General features: G+C 44.2%; 1 protein-coding gene across 3 annotated transcripts in view; it reads right to left on the minus strand.

Annotated features, from left to right (window-relative positions):
• Positions 1-4,583: 4,583 nt before the first annotated feature.
• The window catches only part of spata17 (spermatogenesis associated 17), a 54,672-nt gene continuing 36,055 nt past the window's right edge, over positions 4,584-23,200 (minus strand). For 2 of the 3 annotated variants that reach the window (XR_003782952.2, XR_003782951.2), the window contains 2 exons: positions 6,437-6,681; positions 4,628-4,681 (listed from right to left, as the gene is read on the minus strand). Coding sequence is in view for 1 of the 3 variants with exons in the window: in XM_010879075.3 (XP_010877377.2) it covers positions 4,601-4,681 (81 nt within the window). In the remaining 2 variants the exon portion in view is untranslated. Of the gene's footprint in view, positions 4,682-6,436; positions 6,682-23,200 lie in introns of all 3 variants that reach the window. The other variant, XM_010879075.3, reaches the window with a different exon arrangement.

Raw genomic sequence — 23,200 nt, forward strand, 5'->3', positions numbered from 1 at the left:
TTGGCAGGCCAGGACAGCTGTCAATACGGCAGGTAAAGACAGACACCTGCCTCTGTGCACATAACCTCTCACAACAATCACCTGCCAATACCCCTGCCCTCCCATCAGCTCCCATCATCGCTGATTCAGCATCTGGGTGTGTGTGTGTGTGTGGTGAAGCACTTCACCACATCAAAGGGGAGACAAAAAGGCCCTTTTCCTGATTGTCCTACAGAGGAGACTGAGAGACACGCACACACACACCCACACACACACACACACACACACACATCAGGGACGTTATCATTATCACGGCATTGTCAGTCTGTGAAGACACACAGCAAGTGAGAGCTGGGTCCTCCTACTGGAGACCTTTAGTATGACACCTTGTCCCACTGAAGAGCCTTGAACCAGGATCTCTGATGACATGACTGGATCGGAGAAAGCTATGAAGCAGAACATGGATGTATTCAGTAATGTCAGAAGAGTGATTAACACAGTCAAGGAAAGGAACAGATGACAGAGTGGCGGGTGGAGGAAGGGAGGTGACACAGGAAACCTGGGCAGAAGGAACAGAGAGAGGTAGAGAGACGACACAGGACACAGAGAGAGGCAGAGAGACGACACAGGACACAGAGAGAGGCAGAGAGACAACACAGGACACAGAGAGAGGCAGAGAGATGACACAGGACACAGAGAGACGACACAGGACACAGAGGGAACAGAGAGATGACACAGGACACTGTGAGAGGCAGAGAGATGACACAGGACACAGAGGGAACAGAGGGATGACACAGGACACAGAGGGAACAGAGAGATGACACAGGACACAGAGGGAACAGAGAGATGACACAGGACACAGAGGGAACAGAGAGATGACACAGGACACAGAGAGAGGCAAAGAGACGACACAGGACACAGAGGGAACAGAGAGATGACACAGGACACAGAGAGAGGCAGAGAGACGACACAGGACACAGAGGGAACAGAGAGATGACACAGGACACAGAGGGAACAGAGAGATGACACAGGACACAGAGGGAACAGAGAGATGACATAGGACACAGAGGGAACAGAGAGATGACACAGGACACAGAGGGAACAGAGAGATGACACAGGACACAGAGGGAACAGAGAGATGACACAGGACACAGAGGGAACAGAGAGATGACACAGGACACAGAGGGAACAGAGAGATGACACAGGACACAGAGGGAACAGAGAGATGACACAGGACACAGAGGGAACAGAGAGATGACACAGGACACAGAGGGAACAGAGAGATGACACAGGACACAGAGGGAACAGAGAGATGACACAGGACACAGAGGGGAACAGAGGGAAGCAGGACTGGGAGGAAGAGAAGGAGGAAGAGGAGGAAGAGAGATGCCACGCCTGGCTGTGTCTGCATGAGAAATGTAATTACAATGAGAGCGTGAGTGATCCTTAGCTTGCCCACATCTGGCCTGGCATCTGGCAGGCAGCTCGTCTGTGCCCGCTTGCCTGGTACAACCCACCCTAATGTTACTGCCTACATGGCCATTAAGAGACCATTACAAAACGCTCCATCTCTCTCTTCACTGTCTACACACCCACGGGACTGTGGGGGACTGGGGAGAGGAAAGGAAGAAGGGAGAGGGATGGGGAGATGGAAAGAGAGGAGGGATGGAGGGAAGACATTTAAAATAGTCCTGGAGATGACCCACCAGACAACCTGAATGTTTTCCACAGGTCAGGAAGGAACCAACCGAACAGACCACTCTAACCAGGAAGTGGTCAAACACATTTGGCCTTACCTTTGTCTCAAACAGTTTACGCACCTGACATGAGATGAGTGTTCAGGTCATTTGGGCACTGACGCAGCAAAAAGCATAAGCTGACACACAGCCAGTAAATGTTGGTGATGAGGTTTAACCATTCCATGTACATATTCCATTAAGTGTCGGTCTACCCATATAAATATATAAGAGGGTGAGACTTTGCTGTCATGATATTGGCTTTGATATCAGTGGAGTTAGTCAAAGTGTGTGAGTGCGCTGCAAGCTGTTCTGTCTGTCTGCCAAGCCTGGCAGCTGTTTCTGACAGCTCGATGGAGACCTGGGGAGGCCATGGAAATTACCCAGCCTGACAATGATGCCCCTCCTCACCCTGCATCTCCCCCCCAGCCTGAGAATGATCTCCCCCTCCTCACCCTCTTTACCCCTTCCTTCCCTAACCACATCCTTGTCAACAGACGTATAAACCATTTGCTAAGACCCGTTAAGAAAGGCTTAAGAATCGGAAACGCGGCGGACAGGAGAGTCACGCAGTCAGGGTCGGAGCGGAGTGTGAGGTCAGACCTGTGACTGTACCTACTGGAGGTCAGGTGTGTGTGTGTGTGTGGAAGTGTGTGTCTGACTCCTCCTGCTGTGAGGCGGCTGTGTTGAGACAGCCCGTCACTCCTCTGTCACCCCTTTAACCCAGTATGCCCACACTCCCTCCCTGACACACACACACATGCACACGCACACACGCACGAACACACACACACACACACACAACAGACCCTTAAACACACAGATATACCTCCCTCCACACACACACACACACACACACACACACAACAGACCCTTAAACACACAGATATACCCTCCCACACACATGCATAACAGACCCCCAAATACACAGATATACCTCCCTCCACACACACACACACACACACACACACACAACAGACCCCTAAACACAGAGGAATACCCCCCCCCCCCACACACACATGCACAACAGACCCCCAAACACACATACACCCATACACACACACATGCACAACAGATACCCAAACACACAAATATACCCCCCCAACACACACACACACAACAGACCCCCAAAGAAAGATATACCCCCCAGACACAAACATGCACAACAGACCCCCAAACACACAGATATACCCCCCTGCACACACAACAGGCCTCTAAACACAGATACACCCCCCCACACAGAAAACACACAGAGACCCCCCCCCCCAACACACACACATGCATAAAAAATAAATATAAAAACACAGATATACCCCCGCACACACACACACACACACACACACACACACACACACACGTGCACATCTCTTCTGCCCGGACAGAACAAAGCACTCAGTATTAGGTGTGAAATGAAATGGGGGTAGTAGAGGAGGATGAGCTGCTCCACTCTCTCAAATGAAAATACATTTATTTTGGGCCACCCACAGTGGCCTCACACAGAGCACCCCCAGCATCAGCCTGATCCCCAAACTAGAACAGAAAGCAGAGGGTGAGGTGGTCTGCTTCTCTGGGCACGTGTGGTGTGAAGGTGATGTTCAACTCAGCTATAAATAAACACTATCAATATACAGTATACTGTCATTCAAAGGTTTGGGGTCACTTAATCACTTCTTTGTTTTCCATGAAAATGTACATGAAATTAAGTTGAATAAGAAATAAAGCACAATTTATAGGGAATATAGCCATTTACACCGTCAGGAATAATTATTTTTAATTGAAATACTAATTGTGTCCTTCAAACTTTATTTTCGTCAAAGAATTCTTCATTTGCAGCATTCTAGTTGCCAATTTGTTGAGGTAAACTAAAGAGATTTAACCCCATGATTCCTGAAGGACGTCCCACATGTTGGATTGGCTTGATGGGCACCTCTTACGTACAATATGGTCAAGCTGCTCCCATAACAGTTGAGTAGAGTTGACTGCTTCTTCCCTAAATAGTTCTTACATAGTTTGGAGCTGTGCTTTGGGTCATTGTCCTGTTGTAGAAGGAAATGAGCTCCAATCAAACGCCATCCACAGGGTATGGTATAGCCTTGCAAAATGGAGTGATAGCCTTTTTTCTTCAAGATCTCCTACTTCACCACCACCAAAGCACCCCCAGACGATCACACTGCCTCCACCATGCTTGACAGATCATGTGCAACTCCTATTCTATTCTGGTTAAAGACAGTTTGTGCTGTTCTGTGAAGAGAGTACTACACACAGTTGTATGAGATCTTCATTTTCTTGGCTCAAATAATAGCCCTAATTTCTCAGAAAAAGAATAGACTGACGAGTTTCAGTTCTTTGTTTCTGGCCATTTTGAGACTGTAATCGAACCCACAATTGCTGATGCTCAAGATCTTTAACTAGTCTAAAGAAGGCCAGTTTTATTGCTTCTTTTATCAGCACAACAGCAATCAACTGTGCTAACATAATGGTAAAAGGGTTTTCTAATGATAAATTAGCCTTTTAAAAATATGAACTTGGATTAGCAAACACGATGTGTCATTGGAACACAGTACAGATGGCTGCTGATAATGGGCCTCCGTACGCCTTTGTAGATATTCCATTAAAAATCAGCCATTTCCAGCTACAACAGTCATTTACAACATTAACAATGTCTACACTGTATTTCCGATCAATTTGATGTCATTTTAATGGACAAAAAATATGCTTTTCTTTCGTAAACAAGGACATTTCTAAGTGACCCCAAACCTTTGAACAGTAGTGTGTGTATTGTGTACATACAGGATACAGTATATATCATAAAATACAATAACGTCCATCCATAGTGACATTTTGATTATGTAGAGCTTTATTGTTTCTTTGGACCGGATTGTGTTTCAGACAATCTTCCCGGCATTGGAGAACAGACGGCCAAACTTATCAAAAACTTGACAGGTGGTGAAGACTCTGTTGAAGGGCTGGAGAGAGACAGACCGGGAGAAAGACAGATAGCCAGGGAGACAGAAGACAGGGAGAAAGAGAGAGGGACAGAGAGGGAAATAGTGAGAGAGAATTAGGTAAAGGCAAAGAGGGAAAGATAGGGGAGGGAGAGTTGAGGGAGGGAGAGAGAGAGGGAGAGAGGGAGAGAGGGAGGTGGAGAGACATACAGTTAGTCACTTGCGGCCCTGCCTGTTGTAGCTGTGGCGATTGAGGAGTAGCTAGGAGAAATGTCAAAGTGAGAAATATCATAAATCAGTCATCATTCAATTCAGAAACATATTCAATGAAGCATTAACAGCCCTAGAGTGAGTTTCACAGCGTGTGTGTGTGTGTATGTGTGTGTCTGTGTTTGTGTGTGTGTCCGGCAGTGAATGCTCTCTTCATGAGTGATTATGACAACCCTGTCATGACCCCCTCAAGCCCCCTGACCCAATGGGCATGGATGTTCTGCAGCTCTGCCAACCCCCCCCCACCCCCAAACAACACAGCGCAGAACACAATAAATACACACACTTAGGAAAACCCTCTCTCCCTGTCTCCCTCTCTCCCTGTCTCCCTGTCTTCCTGTCTCCCTCTCTCCCTGTCTTCCTGTCTCCCTGTCTCCCTGTCTTCCTGTCTCCCTGTCTCCCTGTCTTCCTGTCTCCCTGTCTCCCTCTCTCCCTGTCTCCCTGTCTTCCTGTCTCCCTGTCTCCCTCTCTCCCTGTCTCCCTGTCTTCCTGTCTCCCTGTCTCCCTGTCTTCCTGTCTCCCTGTCTCCCTCTCTCCCTGTCTCCCTGTCTCCCTGTCTCCCTCTCTCCCTGTCTCCCTCTCTCCCTGTCTCACTGTTTCCCGGTCCCCGTGATCATGCGACCGCACGGCCCCGTAAGAGCAGAAGAGTAACGCAAGCGTGTACCGTGTCAGTCCCTGGCCCTGCAGTCGGTGAGAAACGGGGGGGGTGGGGGACTGGGGGGGTGGGCAGAGCAGAGCGGCTGCTGGAACAAACCCTTAATCACGGTTGTAACTGGCGCATTACCGGCAGCCCGCTAATGATGAATGCCTGAGCCTCCGCTCAAACCCTGACCTCCTTTTCTGCTGCGCTGCAAAAAGAGCCGGCGGGGTATTTATATCTGGGACCGGGCCCACTTTATAACCGGCCGACATGCCAGGGGAACGCCACAGCACCGGGTAGGACTGTGTGTGGGTCTCTCTGAGGGGACTTTTTGAGAGAGCGTGCGTGTTTCTGTGAGTGTGTGGCCTGACGTCCGTCCCCCTGCCGTCTCCCATGAACTGGTGTAAACCCTGCCCCCTCACCCAGGCCCTGTGATTACCCAGCAACCCTTGCAGTGAGGCAGTGGCCGAGACCCAGAACAAAGTGGCTCTTCAGAATTAGAGCTGGCCGCTGTGGGAGGGAGGGAGGGTTCACTTATTTATTTTTATAAAGTAGAAGTTGAGGAAGGACAAACTAATGTCAGAGACTGGGGCGCTGTGTACTTCCTGCTCTCGGGGTAAACATGTGATCGCCCTGTCACTCACACTCCATCGCCATGACAATCATCACCATGCCGACCGACCAACGCCTAGGGGCGGGAACAAGCCTGTCCTTGTAAACAGGAGCCCCCGCTCACTGACAGTAACAACGGTCGAGAAGCGTGCTGACACACACACACACACACACACAAACACACTCAGCACCCAATACACGCATCTTCACCCAAACTGCCAACCGGTTTCTGTGCAGTGTAAAGTGAGGCACACCTCTCAGTACATTTCCAAACCTGACCACGTCTCAGGTAGTCGAGTGACCTCTCACAGGTAGCAGCATGAGGGCCCTGACAGTTCTACCCGCACGTCAGCAGTTGAAGTGGTTAGGTCTTGGTGCTGTGTGAAGCGGACCAAGCTGGCCACATGGGCATCTCCATGATGTGCTGGTGGGTCCTGGGAAGTGTGTAAGCTGTCCTGAGGTGTGTGTTGCACAGACGGCTGCTAGCACGTTGTAAAGGCTGGAATGAAATGAAAAGACCAAAACCGAACATGGTTTCTGTGTCTTTGAAAGTTTTCCACTTAGCAGTCTCTTGCTGTATCTGTACTACAGAGTACAGGACTAGTCAAGTGCCTTGTATGGACGCGTGTGGACGGAGTGTGTATCATGTAAGTGTGTGTGTGTGTGTGTGTGTGTGTGGCCAGAGGGTGCAGGGGAAGCAGAAGGCAGAGAAGACCCATGACAGCTCCCTTTGCCACTTGCATACACACACACACACACACACACACAAACACACACAAACACACACAAACACACACAGAAATACATGGGGTTGACACTAACGGTTGCCTGACTGACCGGTACAAGAAAACTAAACTCGCACTTGAAATTGTGCACCAAAATGAAGAGACCACTGCACCTTTTTCTTTCCTTTCCAAAAGTAAAAAAATTTAACACTTCTGTTCCTCACTCAAAACCTTTTAAACTTTTTTGGAAAGGAAAGAAAAAGGTGCAGTGGTCTCGTAATTTTTCATTTGCTCCAACTTTCATTTGCTCTTGTGTTCCTTGTGTTGAGGTCCAGAACAACAACAGCAGTCTCCGTCATCCAGAGGTTTTTTCACTTTGTCTCTTACTAAGTTAGGATCTGACCACTCCCTCTACACACCTAACCAGGGACGTCTCACGGACATTCAGTCACGTTCCCATCAGGTCCCTTAAAGGGTTTTGGACCAGACCATGGGACTTCCCAAGGAACGGTGATTGGTGAGACCATGTCAAGACATTTGTGGGATGTTAGTCCTTACCAGGTTGTGGTATACCACTGGTTTAACCTCATGCTACGCGTCTGGTTTAACCTCATGCTACACCTCTGGTTTAACATCACACTACAACACCGGTTTAACCTTGTGCCACACATTTGGTTTAACCTTGCGCTAGACATCTGGTTTAATTACGTCCCGTCCATTTTCAGCTTGTGCCATTTACAATTGGTTAGCATAAATCCCGGCAAAACATAGATAAGTTCCACACTCAAAATATGCAGAAGCAGTCAATTTCATAAAGACAAATTGAATATTTTCATTGGAATCATTAAGTTTGTCTTGGCTTCCTCACCAAACAGATGTTGGCATAATGCCCCCAAAACCTTCCATGTGACCTCTGTCACCAATGGGCCCCAATAATTATTGAGACAATATTATTTCCTTCAACAGCTGGTCACATTGTAGAGAGACATGCATTCTGATGAGACCAGTCACGGTGTAACAAATCCACATTTTTTCTTTCTTTATATAAATCCCAGCAAATATTCCGAAAATGACAGGGTTTTTTAGACTCGATATTTGGCATTATTCAGTCAAACAACTAACCATGGGAAAAGTGTGGTCACACTTCCTCTGAAGCCATTAAAGTGCACAGCTAAAAAAATTCTAAATCTTTTCAATTGGTTACAGAAAGATTGTTAACCAAACAAATGTGCTAGGTGTCCAAAGTGTAATTAAAGGATAACTACAATAAAATAATATTGTAGCTACAATAAAATAATATGTCTTAGTTATTTTCCTGACCTCAAATGTGGTCTTATTAGAGTTTCTTTGGGACCACAGCATTGCTCTATCAACTTTATCTCCAAGTCGTCCCCTCCTGACAATTCACTACAAATGCTTTAATGTATGACTTTACCTTGCATTGTCCTTTGTCTGGGTTGGGGTCAATTCCAACCTCAATTCAAGGAGAAATAATACCTCATAAAACATTTTGTGAGAATGAAAGCATAAATTGCTGAATTGAATTTCAATTAAACTTTTAAAGAAGCTGAATTTCAGTCCTTGTGCTCTTCTTCTGTTTCATCATCGCCATAACGATAATGGCACCACCTCCAATAGTAATTTTCTTTACAGAACTTCTCCAGTTGTTAAAGTCTTGAAAAGGACGAGCGACAGCAGAGTGAACCACATGACTAAAGCAGAGGATAGGTTCCTGTAATGCAGCATAATGCGTTTGTCATGTACTACTTAACATCACGATTTGCAACCTTAGCAGCTGAATGCGGTCATATTTCCAAAAGACTATTCCTTTGTTTGAACCGGACACAGAGCCCTGATGTATGGGATGGGAAAACCCATAGGCGCAGGTCACCTGATCAGTTCAGGCCACGCTAACCAAGCCACTCCATTAACATCCCAGACATTATTACCTCATGGGAACAGTGCTCAAACTGAGCCTTTGTCCTCTCATACACTCCACTTCCCTCCCACCATCGTTCACCATCCTCTTTCCCTATGACTCAATGAAAAAAAAGACAGGGGAAAAATATGAGATTGATTTATTTGCTTCAGTGTTCTTTGGGATTAAGTATTTTTTTTCTCTCTCCCTTCCCACAAACTGATACCAATTAGTGGGTCTAGCACTTGTAGTGTGGAATGTAGGTCGAGCGAGGAGTAATAAAAAACTATTGACTTTTGGGTGACTGTAAGCAGCGTGAAAGGGGTGCCGCGGCCTTGTCCGACATGAAAAGAGCTCCATTAATTTCACTTATTTCACGAAGGGCCCTGTCAAGTCCTAATGCGTCCCACGCACTTCTAGCATTTAGACACTCTGACACGGGCCCCGGCCCAGCCGAAATGAGTTTACATTACTACAACCACTACCAGGGAGAGAGCGAGAGGAGAGAGAGTTGACATTACTACAACCACTACCAGGGAGAGAGCGAGAGAAGAGAGAGTTGACATTACTACAACCACTACCAGGGAGAGAGCGAGAGAAGAGAGAGTTGACATTACTACAACCACTACCAGGGAGAGAGGGAGAGGAGGAGGAGGTAGAGTTGACATTACTTCGACCACTCACTGGGAGAGAGGGAGAGAGAGGAGGAAGAGAGGAAGAAAAAGGAGAAAGAGGTGGAGGGAGAGGGAGCGGAGGAGAGAGAGGAGGAAGAGTTGACTGCGTTAACGGTGGAACTGAGGCCTTTCATACGTTGCTAATTCTGCCTCAACCCCTCTGTGAATATTCCCCTTCTGTCTCTGTGAATATTCCCCTTCTGTCTCTGTGAATATTCCCCTTCTGTCTCTGTGAATATTCCCCTTCTGTCTCTGTGAATATTCCCCTTCTGTCTCTGTGAATATTCCTCTTCTGTCTCTGTGAATATTTCTCTTCTGTCTCTGTGAATATTTCTCTTCTGTCTCCATTAATATTTCTCTTCTGTCCCCGTGAATATTCCTCTTTTGTTAATGTGAATATTTCTCTTCTGTCTCTTTGAATTCAACTTAAGTTGAATATCTTTTTTAATAAAATGGCCATTCTGACTCTGAGAATTTTCCTCTTCTGTCTCTGTGAATATTCCTCTTCTGTCTCTGTGAATATTCCTCTTCTGTCTCTGTGAATATTCTTCTTTTTTCTCTCTCTGTGAATATTCATCTTCTGTCTCCGTGAACATTTCTCTTCTGTCTCTGTGAATATTTCTCTTTTGTCTTTCTCTGTGAATATTCCTCTTCTGTCTCTGTGAATTCAACTTAAGTTGAATATCTTTCTTTATAAAATGGCCATTCTGACTCAGAGAATTTTTCTCATCTGTCTCCTTGAATATTCCTCTGCTATCTCTGTGAATATTCCTCTTCTCTCTCTGTGAATATTTCTCTTCTGTCTCTGTGAATATTTCTCTTCTTTCTCTCTGTGTGAATATTCCTCTTCTGTCTCTGTGAATTCAACTTAAGTTGAATTTTTTTTTAAAAATAAAATGGCCATTCTAACTCCGTGAATATTCCTCTTCTGAATCTGTGAATATTTTCTCTTTTGTCTTTCTCTGTGAATATTCCTCTTCTGTCTCTGTGAATTCAACTTATGTTGAATATCTTTTTTTATAAAATGGCCATTCTGACTCTGTGAATTTTTCTCTTCTGTCTCCTTGAATATTCATTTTCTGTCTCTGTGAATATTCCTCTCCTGTCTCTGTGAATATTCCTCTTCTGTCTATGTGAATATTTCTATTCTTTCTCTCTCTGTGAATATTTTTCTTCTGTCTCTGTGAATATTTCTCTTCTTTCTCTCTGTGTGAATATTCCTCTTCTGTCTCTGTGAATTCAACTGAAGTTGAATAATTTCTTTCATAAAATGGCCATTCTGACTCTGTGAATATTCCTCTTCTGTCTCCGTGAATATTCCTCTTCTGTCTATGTGAATATTCCTCTTCTGTCTATGTGAATATTCCTCTTCTGTCTATGTGAATATTTCTCTTCTGTCTCTGTGAATATTCTTCTTCTTTCTCTCTCTGTGAATATTTATCTTCTGTCTCCATGAACATTTCTCTTCTGTCTCTGTGAATATTTCTCTTTTGTCTTTCTCTGTGAATATTTATCTTCTGTCTCCGTGAACATTTCTCTTCTGTCTCTGTGAATATTTCTCTTTTGTCTTTCTCTGTGAATATTCCTCTTCTGTCTCTGTGAATTCAACTTAAGTTGAATATCTTTTTTTATAAAATGGCCATTCGGTCTCTTTGAATATTCCTCTTCTTTCTCTCTCTGTGAATATTTCTCCTCTGTCTCTGTGAATATTTATATTCTGTGTCTGTGAATATTTATTTTCTGTCGCTGTGAATACTCAAAAAAAAAGACTCTAACTGCTTGTGGAGCATGTCCAGGGCACTGTGACACTGAAGTGACACAAAACACACATGACTAGCGCCACTCTTTGAGTATAAGACAAAGAGCTACTGACAGTTCTCCTTTAAGCAGGGATACAAACCATTCTTGATAGGTGATATCAACGACAGCACAGCAAGAGGCCTACAACTAAACATCTGGGAAGCAGAAGTTGAGTTTAGGTATGGCCTATGTGGCCATCACAATGGTACAGGCTACTATAGGCAACTCACCCTTATTTAACACTACTGCATGTTTTACTGCATAAACAAATCCTCTAATTCATTTGATGTAGCATGAGGTAGTGCACATTCAAAGGCAGTGTGGTTCAATGAGAATACTAACATTTTGCCAAGTTGAGAGATAAGTGGCAAAAACAGTGAACACATCAAGGCAGGCTACAAGCGCTGTGGTCCTAATGACAGTCGTCCAATATAATTACACTTTTGGCTGTTCTGAAGAGTCTCTTTTCTTTCATTAAATTGCGGCTGCAGAGTGTACAGTTTGGATGCTGGAATTATTTTGAGTGTGGGGAAATGTGCATTGGTTTCTAAAAGGAGTGACTCATGAGTTGGTGTTTATGCCAAAAAAGTTAAAACATGATAGAAGTCATGAAAAATAGGCCCACTGAGATAATTGGATACTAAATTAATAGGGATTATATGTAATCTGTGATTATACTAATAAACAAATGTGTGTGCACATCTATATATTTGTGTATATAAATATATATATATATATATATATATATATATATATATATTTACTTGTATTTCTCTATATAAATATACAGTGGATATAAAAAGTCTACACACCCCTGTTAAACTGCCAGGTTCTTGTGATGTAAAAGAATGAGACAAAGATAAATTATGCCAGAACCTTTTCCACCTTTAATGTGACCTACAATGTAAAAGAGGTTATTGTAAGATTTTATTTTTCATTTTTCCCCCTCGAAGATTTCAATTTGTTTTTAATTTGAATTGTTCACATTATAGGTCACATTAAAAGTGGAAATATGTATACACACAAGCTCTAAAATACATGTAAGGCTGCACCTTTTCTAAATGACCTATTTAATTTAGTTCATCATGGAAATGCATTCATCTATGTTGGACGACAGTCATTTAACCAGATTCTCAGCGTGCAGTCCAGTTGTATGTAATCCAAGGTTAATCTATGTTCATGATATCTCATCTCCTAGTCCCTGATTAACTAAAACCTGAATTAGGTATTTCCCTGGATCTGCATCTAATCCGGGGCTGGGAGAGCGGGACGTAATTTCGACGAAATGAGTCTATTTCACTTGCTATAGGAAGTGTGTGTGTGTGTGTGTAGAGGAGGGGAGAGGCTATCTGCAGACAGAAACTAATCAGTGTGTGTGAGATAAGAAAGCAGCCTTTATGGTGTATGGTAATCAGGCCTAACCCTGCCGCGGCTATGCATAATCACTCACACTTATTCACATGATTGATGAAATATGCGTTTGTGAAATCCGAGCTGCTTTAGTTATCATCCTGTTCCCCCCCATCCCTCTTTTTTTATCCCTCTCTCTCTCATTCACACCAGAGGGGTTTCGCCGAGGGTCGAGCGAGACGAGGGCCGACGCGACGGAGCACCACACAAACAGGAAATTACACGCACAGCGAGGGGCCCTGCCTAAAAAACACACGCCTGTTTTTTCATTCGGTAATATATGAGATGCATGAGGAAACAAAGTCCTCTGAAGAAGTGAAGGGAGAAGAGAAAAGAAGAAGAAAGAACGCACAGAAGGACCAACAAAAAAAAAAAAGAAAACATTAATTGTAAATCTCCCCCAGCAGAAGGGAAAGAGGAAGGAGAAGGAGAGAGAGGGGTGGACAGGATTGATAGATGGCACAAAGACTTGTGTTCCCAGACACACAATCACGAGAAAATATTCCAAAAAAAAAGATATTCAACTTAAGTTTCCATCACAGACCAGAAGGCATGTTTACACACACGGCAAACAAGTCTTAGGTTGGGATTCATTAAAACCTGCATTTGCATTGTTTACGCGTTGGATTCTGGAACAGATAGGTCCTTCCGTGAGGAGGGCTGTCCTGAAGTAGTTTCTATGAACTGACCACTGGAAAAAGAGGTCCTGTGTAAAATACTGCAATGTGGGTTGGACTGAAATGACCCCATAGTCTCTTTAGGCTAATTTCCTCGTCAGCTCACAGCTAATGCCAATATTAAGTCCTTCGTTTATACTTATTCATACACTGTTTGCATACGTGACGTTAGAACTGGTTCATTCATTATTAAGGGGTAATTCATGAACGATCTCACACCAATGTGTCAAGTACTATGGTGACACTTCAGAGGGTGGTGTGAACTGGGGGTCAGGGTCCCTGCCACCTCAGAGGAAGGCTGTGGTTTCCAGAAAAATGGCCTGTACTGTTCATCTAGACCTGTTGTCAGCGATGCATTTGACAAATACCCTGCAATAACACCCTGCTTATCCAAGTGAGAATCCCAGCTTCTTCCAGCGTCACCAAACATCTGCCTGGCCAAACAACTCACGTCCACACACCCTATTTCCTTCCAAAGGCTCATGCCCAGCGGACACAGGCCTAATGCTGGCCCACTGAAGCCAGCGCGTCCCTCCATGGAGTGTGACGCGCTGGCCGAGGCGTTATTAAAGACACAGCAACAGACAGTTAGGGCCGTAATGAGAAACAGAGAGTGGCTTGGTCTGGGCGCCACACTCAGATTAAATATGCACACTTTCAGTCTCTGTCTAATGCCGACACTGAGCTCCCTCAGCCAGGGTTAGCCGCCTCATTCGTCAACACACACCTTTTAGCATAAGACACCATGGCCATTTGAAGTTTTAAGTGTTTGCAATTGTACCCCCCTCCGACACCCGCCAAATGCGTGTGCCTGGCTTTCACTAAATAAATGGGGACGAATGTATCCCCCTGTGGAAAATGTTTCCTGTCCCCATTTTGAAACGTTACATATATTTTTTGGCCTGAGTGTTAGGGGGGTATGGGGGTCAGATTTTGGGTCAGGTTTATGGGTAAACTCAGGTTTTTGAGGTCATGGTTAGGTCATAGTTCGGGATTATGTTTAGTAAAGAAATATATTACTATTAGAATAGCTATATTTGATGTGTTTGTGTGTCCAAAATGTTTTACTATAAACAGAAGAAAAGTTTCCATAAACTCAATGAATCAGAAAAAGGCAAATTATTGGGACATCTTTCCTATAGCAAAAAAGACAATTCTTGGCTCAGGTGAAAGGACTAGAGCCTAACTTACAATTATGGTAAGCTTTAATATTAAGGTAAATGTTAAATATGAGGTTAGGGTTTGCGAAGGTTTAAGATTAGTAAAAATCTGTTTTTTAAGGGCAATACATTTGTGTCCCCATTTCGATAGCTAGGTTAGTATCTTTGGCACAGGTCCTACAGGATTCAGGTCACACAGTAAAACAACAGCGATGTGCACCACTAAACTTTTTCTTATGGCGTTATCGGTCTGTTGTGGATTTCTAGTGTGTAAAGTACTGCATTGCCGCGTATGACATAACAGAAACAACCAAGCAAAGTCACGAAAACATAAAACATGTTCTGTTAATTCTGGCATAGCTCTACTATCTCTCATCTTCGACTATTAGAAGAGCGCATGTGTGTATGTTTGCGCTAAAGCATTTTTGTTAATGTCCGCGTATATGAATGCAGAACACGGTGTGTGTGTGTGTGTGTGTGTATATCCTGTCCACAACATCCTGCTTTTCTATACCCAAAAAAGCACTTCACCTGCATTTCCTCTGTGTGCTCTGTCCTGCTACCATCACACTAGTCCATATGAAGGCTGTCATGTTCCTGTTCCAGCGATGGGTCTGCTACCGTAGAACGTGTGTCATATCAGGGCCGTGTGGAGAGAGGGGAGACAGGTAGGATAGCACGCTTCACTGGAGCATGGCCACTCTCACAGGCCGTCTCACTCAATTAAAACACTCCTATTCTCATCCCTATGGCTCCCATTTACATGCACACTGGGGGGAAATGTCTCTGATATCTAAATATACCTCAAACATCAAGGATCTGACTTCCCCCTCAAATATCTCTGCTTTTATTTGGGAATTCGCTGGTCACTTCACAGACGGTTTTGCATATTTCCACTAGAGCAGACGTAGCCATTTAGATTCCCATTGAATATGTAGTAAATTGGTTTTAGGTGTAGAATACTTCACATTCGCAACAGAATGTTGAGGGTTAGGGTTCACCGCATCTAAAAATATATTACACAAGGCATGCTGCGTAGGAGACTATCTTTAAAAGAATATATATATTATCTGAGATATGCAAATTCCCACCAGATTAAAACGAATACGCTTGTGTTACCAAATCATGAAATAAAATATCATAGCAAAGTTTTTACAATAATAACTGTAAACCAGACGCTTCAGTCCTCCATCCTATAGTACCAGCCAATACTGGCCCAATTAAAAGTGCAACTGCAACAATTTATGAAGTACGGGTCTTTTGATTAACACCATCTCAAAGCATGTTGCAACAACTAAAACTGCAATAACTTAGTACATTCATAAATAAAATGTTGTGAACATTCCTGCTGACCAATAGTGCGCATCCATCTTGAAAACGTCAGGTCAGCAGCGTAATTTCTTTTCACTAACCGCTAGCAATGATAACTTCATGTCATACTAACAGAAGCTGGCTCAAAATGGCTTCAAACAAACCAGCAAAGAAGATTTGCAAAGGGGGGTTCTTCTATATAGCCCCAGGCGGAGGAATACACTTCCATTCCCTACCACTTAAACAGCAATCAGTGTTGTTGCCCTGGATTCAGGGTTTACAGAGCACACTTCATAGAGGATTTATACATACAATAAAACATTAAATACCTCCGGGATGCTAACATAATATTTCCAGATTGTCCGCCATCTTGGAACGTATGCATGTTACTGTAGCCTGCTAGGCATTGTGGACTGCATCAGGATCTAAACTATTCATTTAAATAGTTGAAACTTTGGTCTCTTGTTGGGCTAAATAATTCAGTCAAGTTCAATTTGTCATAGTAAGCCAACAAACCTAGCAAACAAATGCCCAGCACTGCCTCTAAATACTTTGTTGTATTTACATACAAGCACTTGCGTTTATGATAGCATCCCAAATTCCAACACATTGACACGACCGCACTTCGCCAATGCAAAACAAAGGTTTACAACTGGCTCGGTCCCTAGCAAGCAAGCAAATGGAAACAACACTTGGCTAACATAAACTGTTTATAGGGCTGATGGATGTAAAAAATATTTCCTCTAACAAACATACAGCTATTGATACAAAATCATGTTTTTAAATGGGAAAGCTGGCCATATACAGTGGGGAGAACAAGTATTTGATACACTGCCGATTTTGCAGGTTGTCATTTTTATCATAGGTACTCTTCAAATGTGAGTGACGAAATATATTAAAAAAAATCACATTGTATGAATTTTGAGTATTTGACACATCAGAAAAGCAGAACTTAATATTTGGTACAGAAACTTACTGAAGGAAGGAGGTTGTTGGCCAAGATCTCGCGATACATGGCCCCATCCATCCTCCCCTCGGTGCAGTCGTCCTGTCCCCTTTGCAGAAAATAAGCCCCAAAGAATGATGTTTCCATCTACATGCTTCACGGTTGGGATGGGGTTCTTGGGGTTGTACTCATCCTTCTTCTTCCTCCAAACACGGCAAGTGGAGTTTAGACCAAAAAGCTATATTTTTGTTTCATCAGACCATATGACCTTCTCCCATTCCTCCTCTGGATCATCCAGATGGTCATTGGCAAACTTCAGACGGGCCTGGACATGCGCTGGCTTGAGCAGGGGAATTTTGCGTGTGCTGGAGGATTTTAATCCATGACAGCGTAGTGTGTTACTAATGGTTTTCTTTGAGACTGTGGTCCCAGCTCTCTTCAGGTCACTGACCAGGTCATGCCGTGTAGTTCTGGGCTGATCCCTCACCTTCCTCATGATCATTGATGCCCCACGAGGTGAGATCTTGCACAGAGCCCCAGACCGAGGGAGATTGACCGTCATCTTGAACTTCAATTTTCCAATAATTGCACCAACAGTTGTTGTCTTCTCACCAAGCTGCTTGCCTATTGTCCTGTAGCCCATCCCAGCCTGGTGCAGATCTACAATTTTATCCGTGATGTCCTTACACAGCTCTCTGGTCTTGGCCATTGTGGAGAGGTTGGAGTCTGTTTGATTGAGTGTGTGGACATGTGTCTTTTATACAGGTAACAAGTTCAAACAGGTGCTGTTAATACAGGTAATGAGTGGAGAACTGGAGGGCTTCTTAAAGAAAAACTAACAGGTCTGTGAGTGCCGGAATTCTTACTGGTTGGTAGGTGATCAAATACTTATGTCATGCAATAAAATGCAAATAAATTATTTAAAAATCATACAATGAGATGTTATGGATTTTTGTTTTAGATTCCGTCATTCGGGAAACAGGGTTAGCAGGCTAGCCTGTTTGTTATACTATGTTTTTGCAGAGATCTTATTTATATACTATGCTGTGAAGCTATTAAATTCGGTTCTGAATTATCAAGGTGTTGTAGGTTGAAGTGTGTGCCCATGTTGACTGCATTGTCCATGTTGTCCCGCAATGACAGAAGCTAGCAAACTGGCTTGACCAACATTTTTATCTTCTAGATTACCACTCACCGCCAAGGCTCCTTTGAAAATCAACCACTCGCTGTCTGAAACCAATAATGGTATCACAAAAAGCCAGAACTAACATAACTTGCAAGTACCTTTATTTTGACATTTTATTTAAAATGATATACCTAACATGGTGACATCACTGTTTTATCTTATGATCTGCCACTCATTCTAGCTATAAAATAGATTTAAGTTCCTGTCTGCCCAGACTAGCTGATTCATGTTCCAGTCTGCCCACATTAACGGCAGAATTTATGAACAGAAAGGCATGGCTTAAAGGTTGAAGTTCCAGACAAACAATTCTGAATTCAATGGTCTGCTAGTTTTAAACACTGATATGAGTTATGTTTACATTAGTGCATGTATCCCATGAAACTCTTGCACATGCATGTTTTAACAATGACGAAGTAAACAGACCCCACATCTCCACACATGCTGTTTTCACAAAACGGAACCAAGTCTTGACCACTTCTCTCAACAAAGATGGCCTTGGCCCATAAATCGCTGGTCTTCAAACCCCCTCCCCAGGTCACCACAGTCACTTCTACCCACAGGCTGGCTGAACCAGACTTGCCTAGTACTTTTCCTTGTTAAATTATGAAATACATATCCCAGTACATATCCCAGCATGACAACTATAGGTGGTTATTGCATTTCAGTTCCATGGTATTATGACAGTGACTGTGCAGCGGATGGCTGCGTTATAAAAACAGAGCATCCCGTGTCGGAGGAACCCCTTTAAAAGGCACCAGGCAGCCATGACACCTCTGGCCTCTCCTTTCCCCCTCCACTGTCTCTGTCGGGTCACTCAGTATGCAGGGCTGGAGGAGGAAATGCTGACATAATGGAGGAACGTGTGGGATTAATTGATAAATATACGGGAAGGAAGGGAAGGAGCATGTCAGGGGAATGGTTTATTACACTGCAAATGAAGGGGCCGGGGAGTTTTACACCGCAGTAAAAGCGTTATGGTGAATTAGCCCTCTTCATCTGCCTGGGGGCTAATGTACATGGTGAGGGGCTGGAAAAGGTACAGGCAGGACAGACAGGACAGAGAGTCTGTAGATGGGAAAAAGGCTGGAAAGAGGACAGAGAGGCTGGAGAAAAGACAGACGGGATAGAGTGTCTGGACACAGGACAGAGAATACAAAGGCTGGAGAGAGGACAGAGTTTGGAAAGAGTACAGAGGCTGGAGAGAGGACAGAGGCTGGAGAGAGGACAGAGGCTGGAGAGAGGACAGAGAGTCTGGAGAGTGGACAGAGGCTAGAGAGAGGACAGAGAGTCTGGAGAGTGGACAGAGGCTGGAGAGAGGACAGAGGCTAGAGAGAGGACAGAGAGTCTGGAGAGTGGACAGAGGCTGGAGAGGGGGCAGAGGCTGGAGAGAGGGCAGAGAGTCTGGAAAGAGGACAGAGGCTGGAGAGAGAACAGAGAGTATGGAGAGTGGACAGAGAAGAATGACACGAGAGACAGGAGAAAAAAAAACATTCTAAGCTGAAATCACAGCCTCTCCAAATCTTTCAGTCCTTGACCCTTGCTTTTCTCTTCAATGGGGTTTAGGCCAAGGGACTGGGACGGCCATTGCTAAAGCTTGATTCTCTGTTCAGCAAGATATTTTTGTGTGGATTTGGAGGTATTCTTGGATCATTATCATGCTTAAAAATCCAATGACGACCCAGTTATTGCCAGATATTACCATGCGTCCAAACTAGGTTCCCAGGGCTTTTGGAAGCAAAGAAAAAAAACTCATAACATATCCACCACCACAGTTTTTTTCTGCTTGACCATCACTGTTGCCAAACTCACTTCTGGTGTTCGTGGACAAAAAGTTATATTTTAAATCCTCTGACTATTTAACCCAGTTCCAATCAAAGTCAAATGGTTATGAAAGTAGGGATTTTTCTCCGGCAAGAGATTAAAATAGCTTGTTGGAATCTTCCACAATTTTCCAACTGTGATCCTTAAAGGGCTTTCACACCAGGAAGAGTAACCCCTGGCCGTGAAATCTTGTTGTTCTGAACGGTATCATTTCTCCTTCGAACCATCAGCAATGGAAGGTAGCAGTGGGCGGTCCCCAAAGTGGCTGGGATTTCACGTCATCACGTGTCACTGTTCTGTGTTGTTGTCATGATCTTTGATTGTTGTTCTATGCAGGGTACATAATAGCATAATATAAAAATGATCTACTTTACAAAATAATGCACTTGTCTAAAAGCTATTATTTTTTTTTGCAAAAAGGTGAATACTATATGTAGGCACATTTTATCAGGGATTATAACTCTTTCCATTCCAAATGCAAATGTTGCCCCATGCCCACGTTTTTTTTGATGCTCTTGGTATGATTGCAGATACTCAGGAACTAGCGTAATCAGGTCTTGACAGGTTGTTTGTTGATCAGCATGAATCCTGCCCACTGTCTCTGAGACAGAAGCTGAACATTGTTTAACTTCGGCGGCAAGGCCACAAAATTGTACAGCAGCTTGGCTTCCTCTTTTTGCTGCCGCCGGAGTGAGAGGCAAATCTGCCGTTGTGCGTACACTGAAAACAATAGAGGTGGCAGCATTGCCGCTTGTAGGCATGAAAAGGTTTTAGTCTCCTGACTGTGTCTGCGTAGAATACACTTGGGTCCTCTTCCAGTCGTTATTCCAGGTTCATCATAGCTCCATTAAGAGATGGGTACTTTCAGGTGTGTAGCTATTATATTAATTTCCTAATTTATGGGAGCTCATTTCATTTGTGTATACTCTGACCTTATGCATGTGTATTAGTTTTTTGTGTTAGTGTGTGAGCTATTTCAAAATTCTCCTCTTATAAGACCATAAACCTGCTTCTGATTCTGACTGGCGTGCGCATGCACACACACAAACAAATACACACAGACAGACACAGACACGCAGACACACAGACACACACACATACACACACACATATAGATAGACACACACAGACACCCACACACACACTCACACACACAGAGACACCCACACACACCCACACACACACAGACACCTACAAACACACAGACACACACACAGACATACACAGACACACACACACACACACACACAGACACCCACACATACACACACACAGACACAGAGACACACATTTCCCCCTCTCTGCCTCCCCATCGTTACTAGTGACCTACTTTATTTTACTTATTAATGGCTGGTAATGAATATCATTGGTATTTAAACACAGCTCGTACATCACACGTATCATGTTGATGCATTATGCCCAGGATAATTAACAAGAGGAGGCCGCAGCAAAGCCTCATTTTCAGCAAAAAAAAAATCCCCACTGTCCTGTCCTGCCACAGGCCCGGAGCATCTCTCCCCAATAATGATGCAAATAAAAAAAACATGCCGTGGATGTGTGGCCGGGAGGCAGAACTTGTGTGTGTGTGGGGGGGGGGGGGGGGGGAGGCAAGAGGATGGAGGGGTACAAAAAGCAATTACTGAAGAAACATACAAAAAAATGCATGTGGATGTATGTGTGTGTGTGTCCGTGAGTTTGTATTTGCACGTGCGTGCGGTTGTGAATGTGTAAGACTATGTCTGCCTTTGTTTATACGTCTGTGTTTGTGTGCGTACGCGCGCGCGCGTGTGTGTGCATATGCATGTGCTTATATGTTTGTGTGCTTGCGTCGGTGTGTGTGTGAGTTTGTATGTACTGGCACTTATATTTGTGTGTGTGTGTTTAGCACTAGGCATTGGGCCGAGGCGATGGCATAGAGGCATCAGTTGAGCAGGCTGATGGATGAAAGCCTAATTCGAGGGGAAAGAGAGGCTCGGCGTCCAGACGTGCCCACTGCATGCACTTCATCAGACAATGTAATTAGCCACCATCCACCATTAAACAGCACTGGCGGTGAGAGCACTAGCTAGCCTAACGTCATAACAACACAGGCCAGGGGAAGTCTGTAGATGATGCTGAGGATGAGGATTGCTTTTAATCACCAAGGAAGTTTACACGTCAACAGTAAAGTTAGCGTAGAAGTGTTGCTAACGGTAGACGACGTACAGGGACAGAACTCACATTTGATGGGGTTGGGGAGGTAGTTGGATGTGAGGATGGGGTTTAGGCTTGGGAACAGGGATGGAGGCTGGATGCATAGTGGGTGTGGGGAGGAACCAGAACTCAGGCCTGTCCATCCCTCAGAGCTTTATAGAGGAGTTCTGCTCTTTGGTTACTGCCAGTGACACTAGTGGGAAACGAACACGCTAATTCATCCTGAGAGAGAAAGAAAAAGAGACAGAAAGAGAGGGGGAGAAATGGGAAAGAAAGAGGGATGAGAGAGAAGAATGGAGGGGTAGAAATAAGGAGAAAAAGAGAGAGAGGACTGTCTGTCTGACCTCATCTGGTCTCTGTGACAGCTGCCTGACCAGGCAGAGCAACCTTCACTAAGAATGACAGGAAATCCTCCTCATCATCATCATCAACAACATGACTCGGGGGGGGGGGGCAGGGTGAGAGGTCACTAGGCGAGCTGGGTGCTGTCACTAGAGAGTACCAATCAACACCGAGACAGCCACGTTAGAGGGTTAGAGATAGCTCGTTCTGACACACACCGGGGCCACATTTCAACGAGCAACTGAGATTATTAATCACTATTTTCATTCAATTCACTGAAAAGGGCAAGTGTAATAGTGGAATGGGACATGGGTAACACAAGTGTCATTACATCTAAAATCATATCATAAGGAATTAACACACGTTTATTAACCAAGAGACAACCATGCACACACAATTTATCAAAGAAAACCCACAAGGAGCTGCAGCTCCACTTAGAGGGCAATCATAGACTAAGATTAGTTTCAAGAATTATTAAGCCTAAACATGTACACTGCAGCGATACAAATTCAAACTGAGTTGAAAGTGAAAGTGATACTTGAAAAACTAAAAGTCCATTCAGTGGAAGAGGTAGTGCAGAGATTCTGACACATTTCTCACTACTCACGAAGACTTCAGCACATTCATATGGCTGAAGTGGTTTGTTCAGTTCTTCAATGATGCTCCACTGGTCAGGGTTGAGGTCAAGGTAATGTTTCCACCTCAGAGGCACTGTGGGATCTGAGATCCCAGCCGTCACAGCCCATATCCGCCCCAGCAGTCTGTTCCCAAGGTGCTCTGCAAGGGCCCCCACAGCCCACTGCTAATGGCCTGGTTCTTCAGTGCATGGTTGATCTCCAGCTGTAAGGTGTGGTA

The sequence above is a fragment of the Esox lucius genome, chromosome 15 (genome assembly GCF_011004845.1).
Source record: "Esox lucius isolate fEsoLuc1 chromosome 15, fEsoLuc1.pri, whole genome shotgun sequence".
NCBI lineage: Eukaryota > Metazoa > Chordata > Actinopteri > Esociformes > Esocidae > Esox > Esox lucius.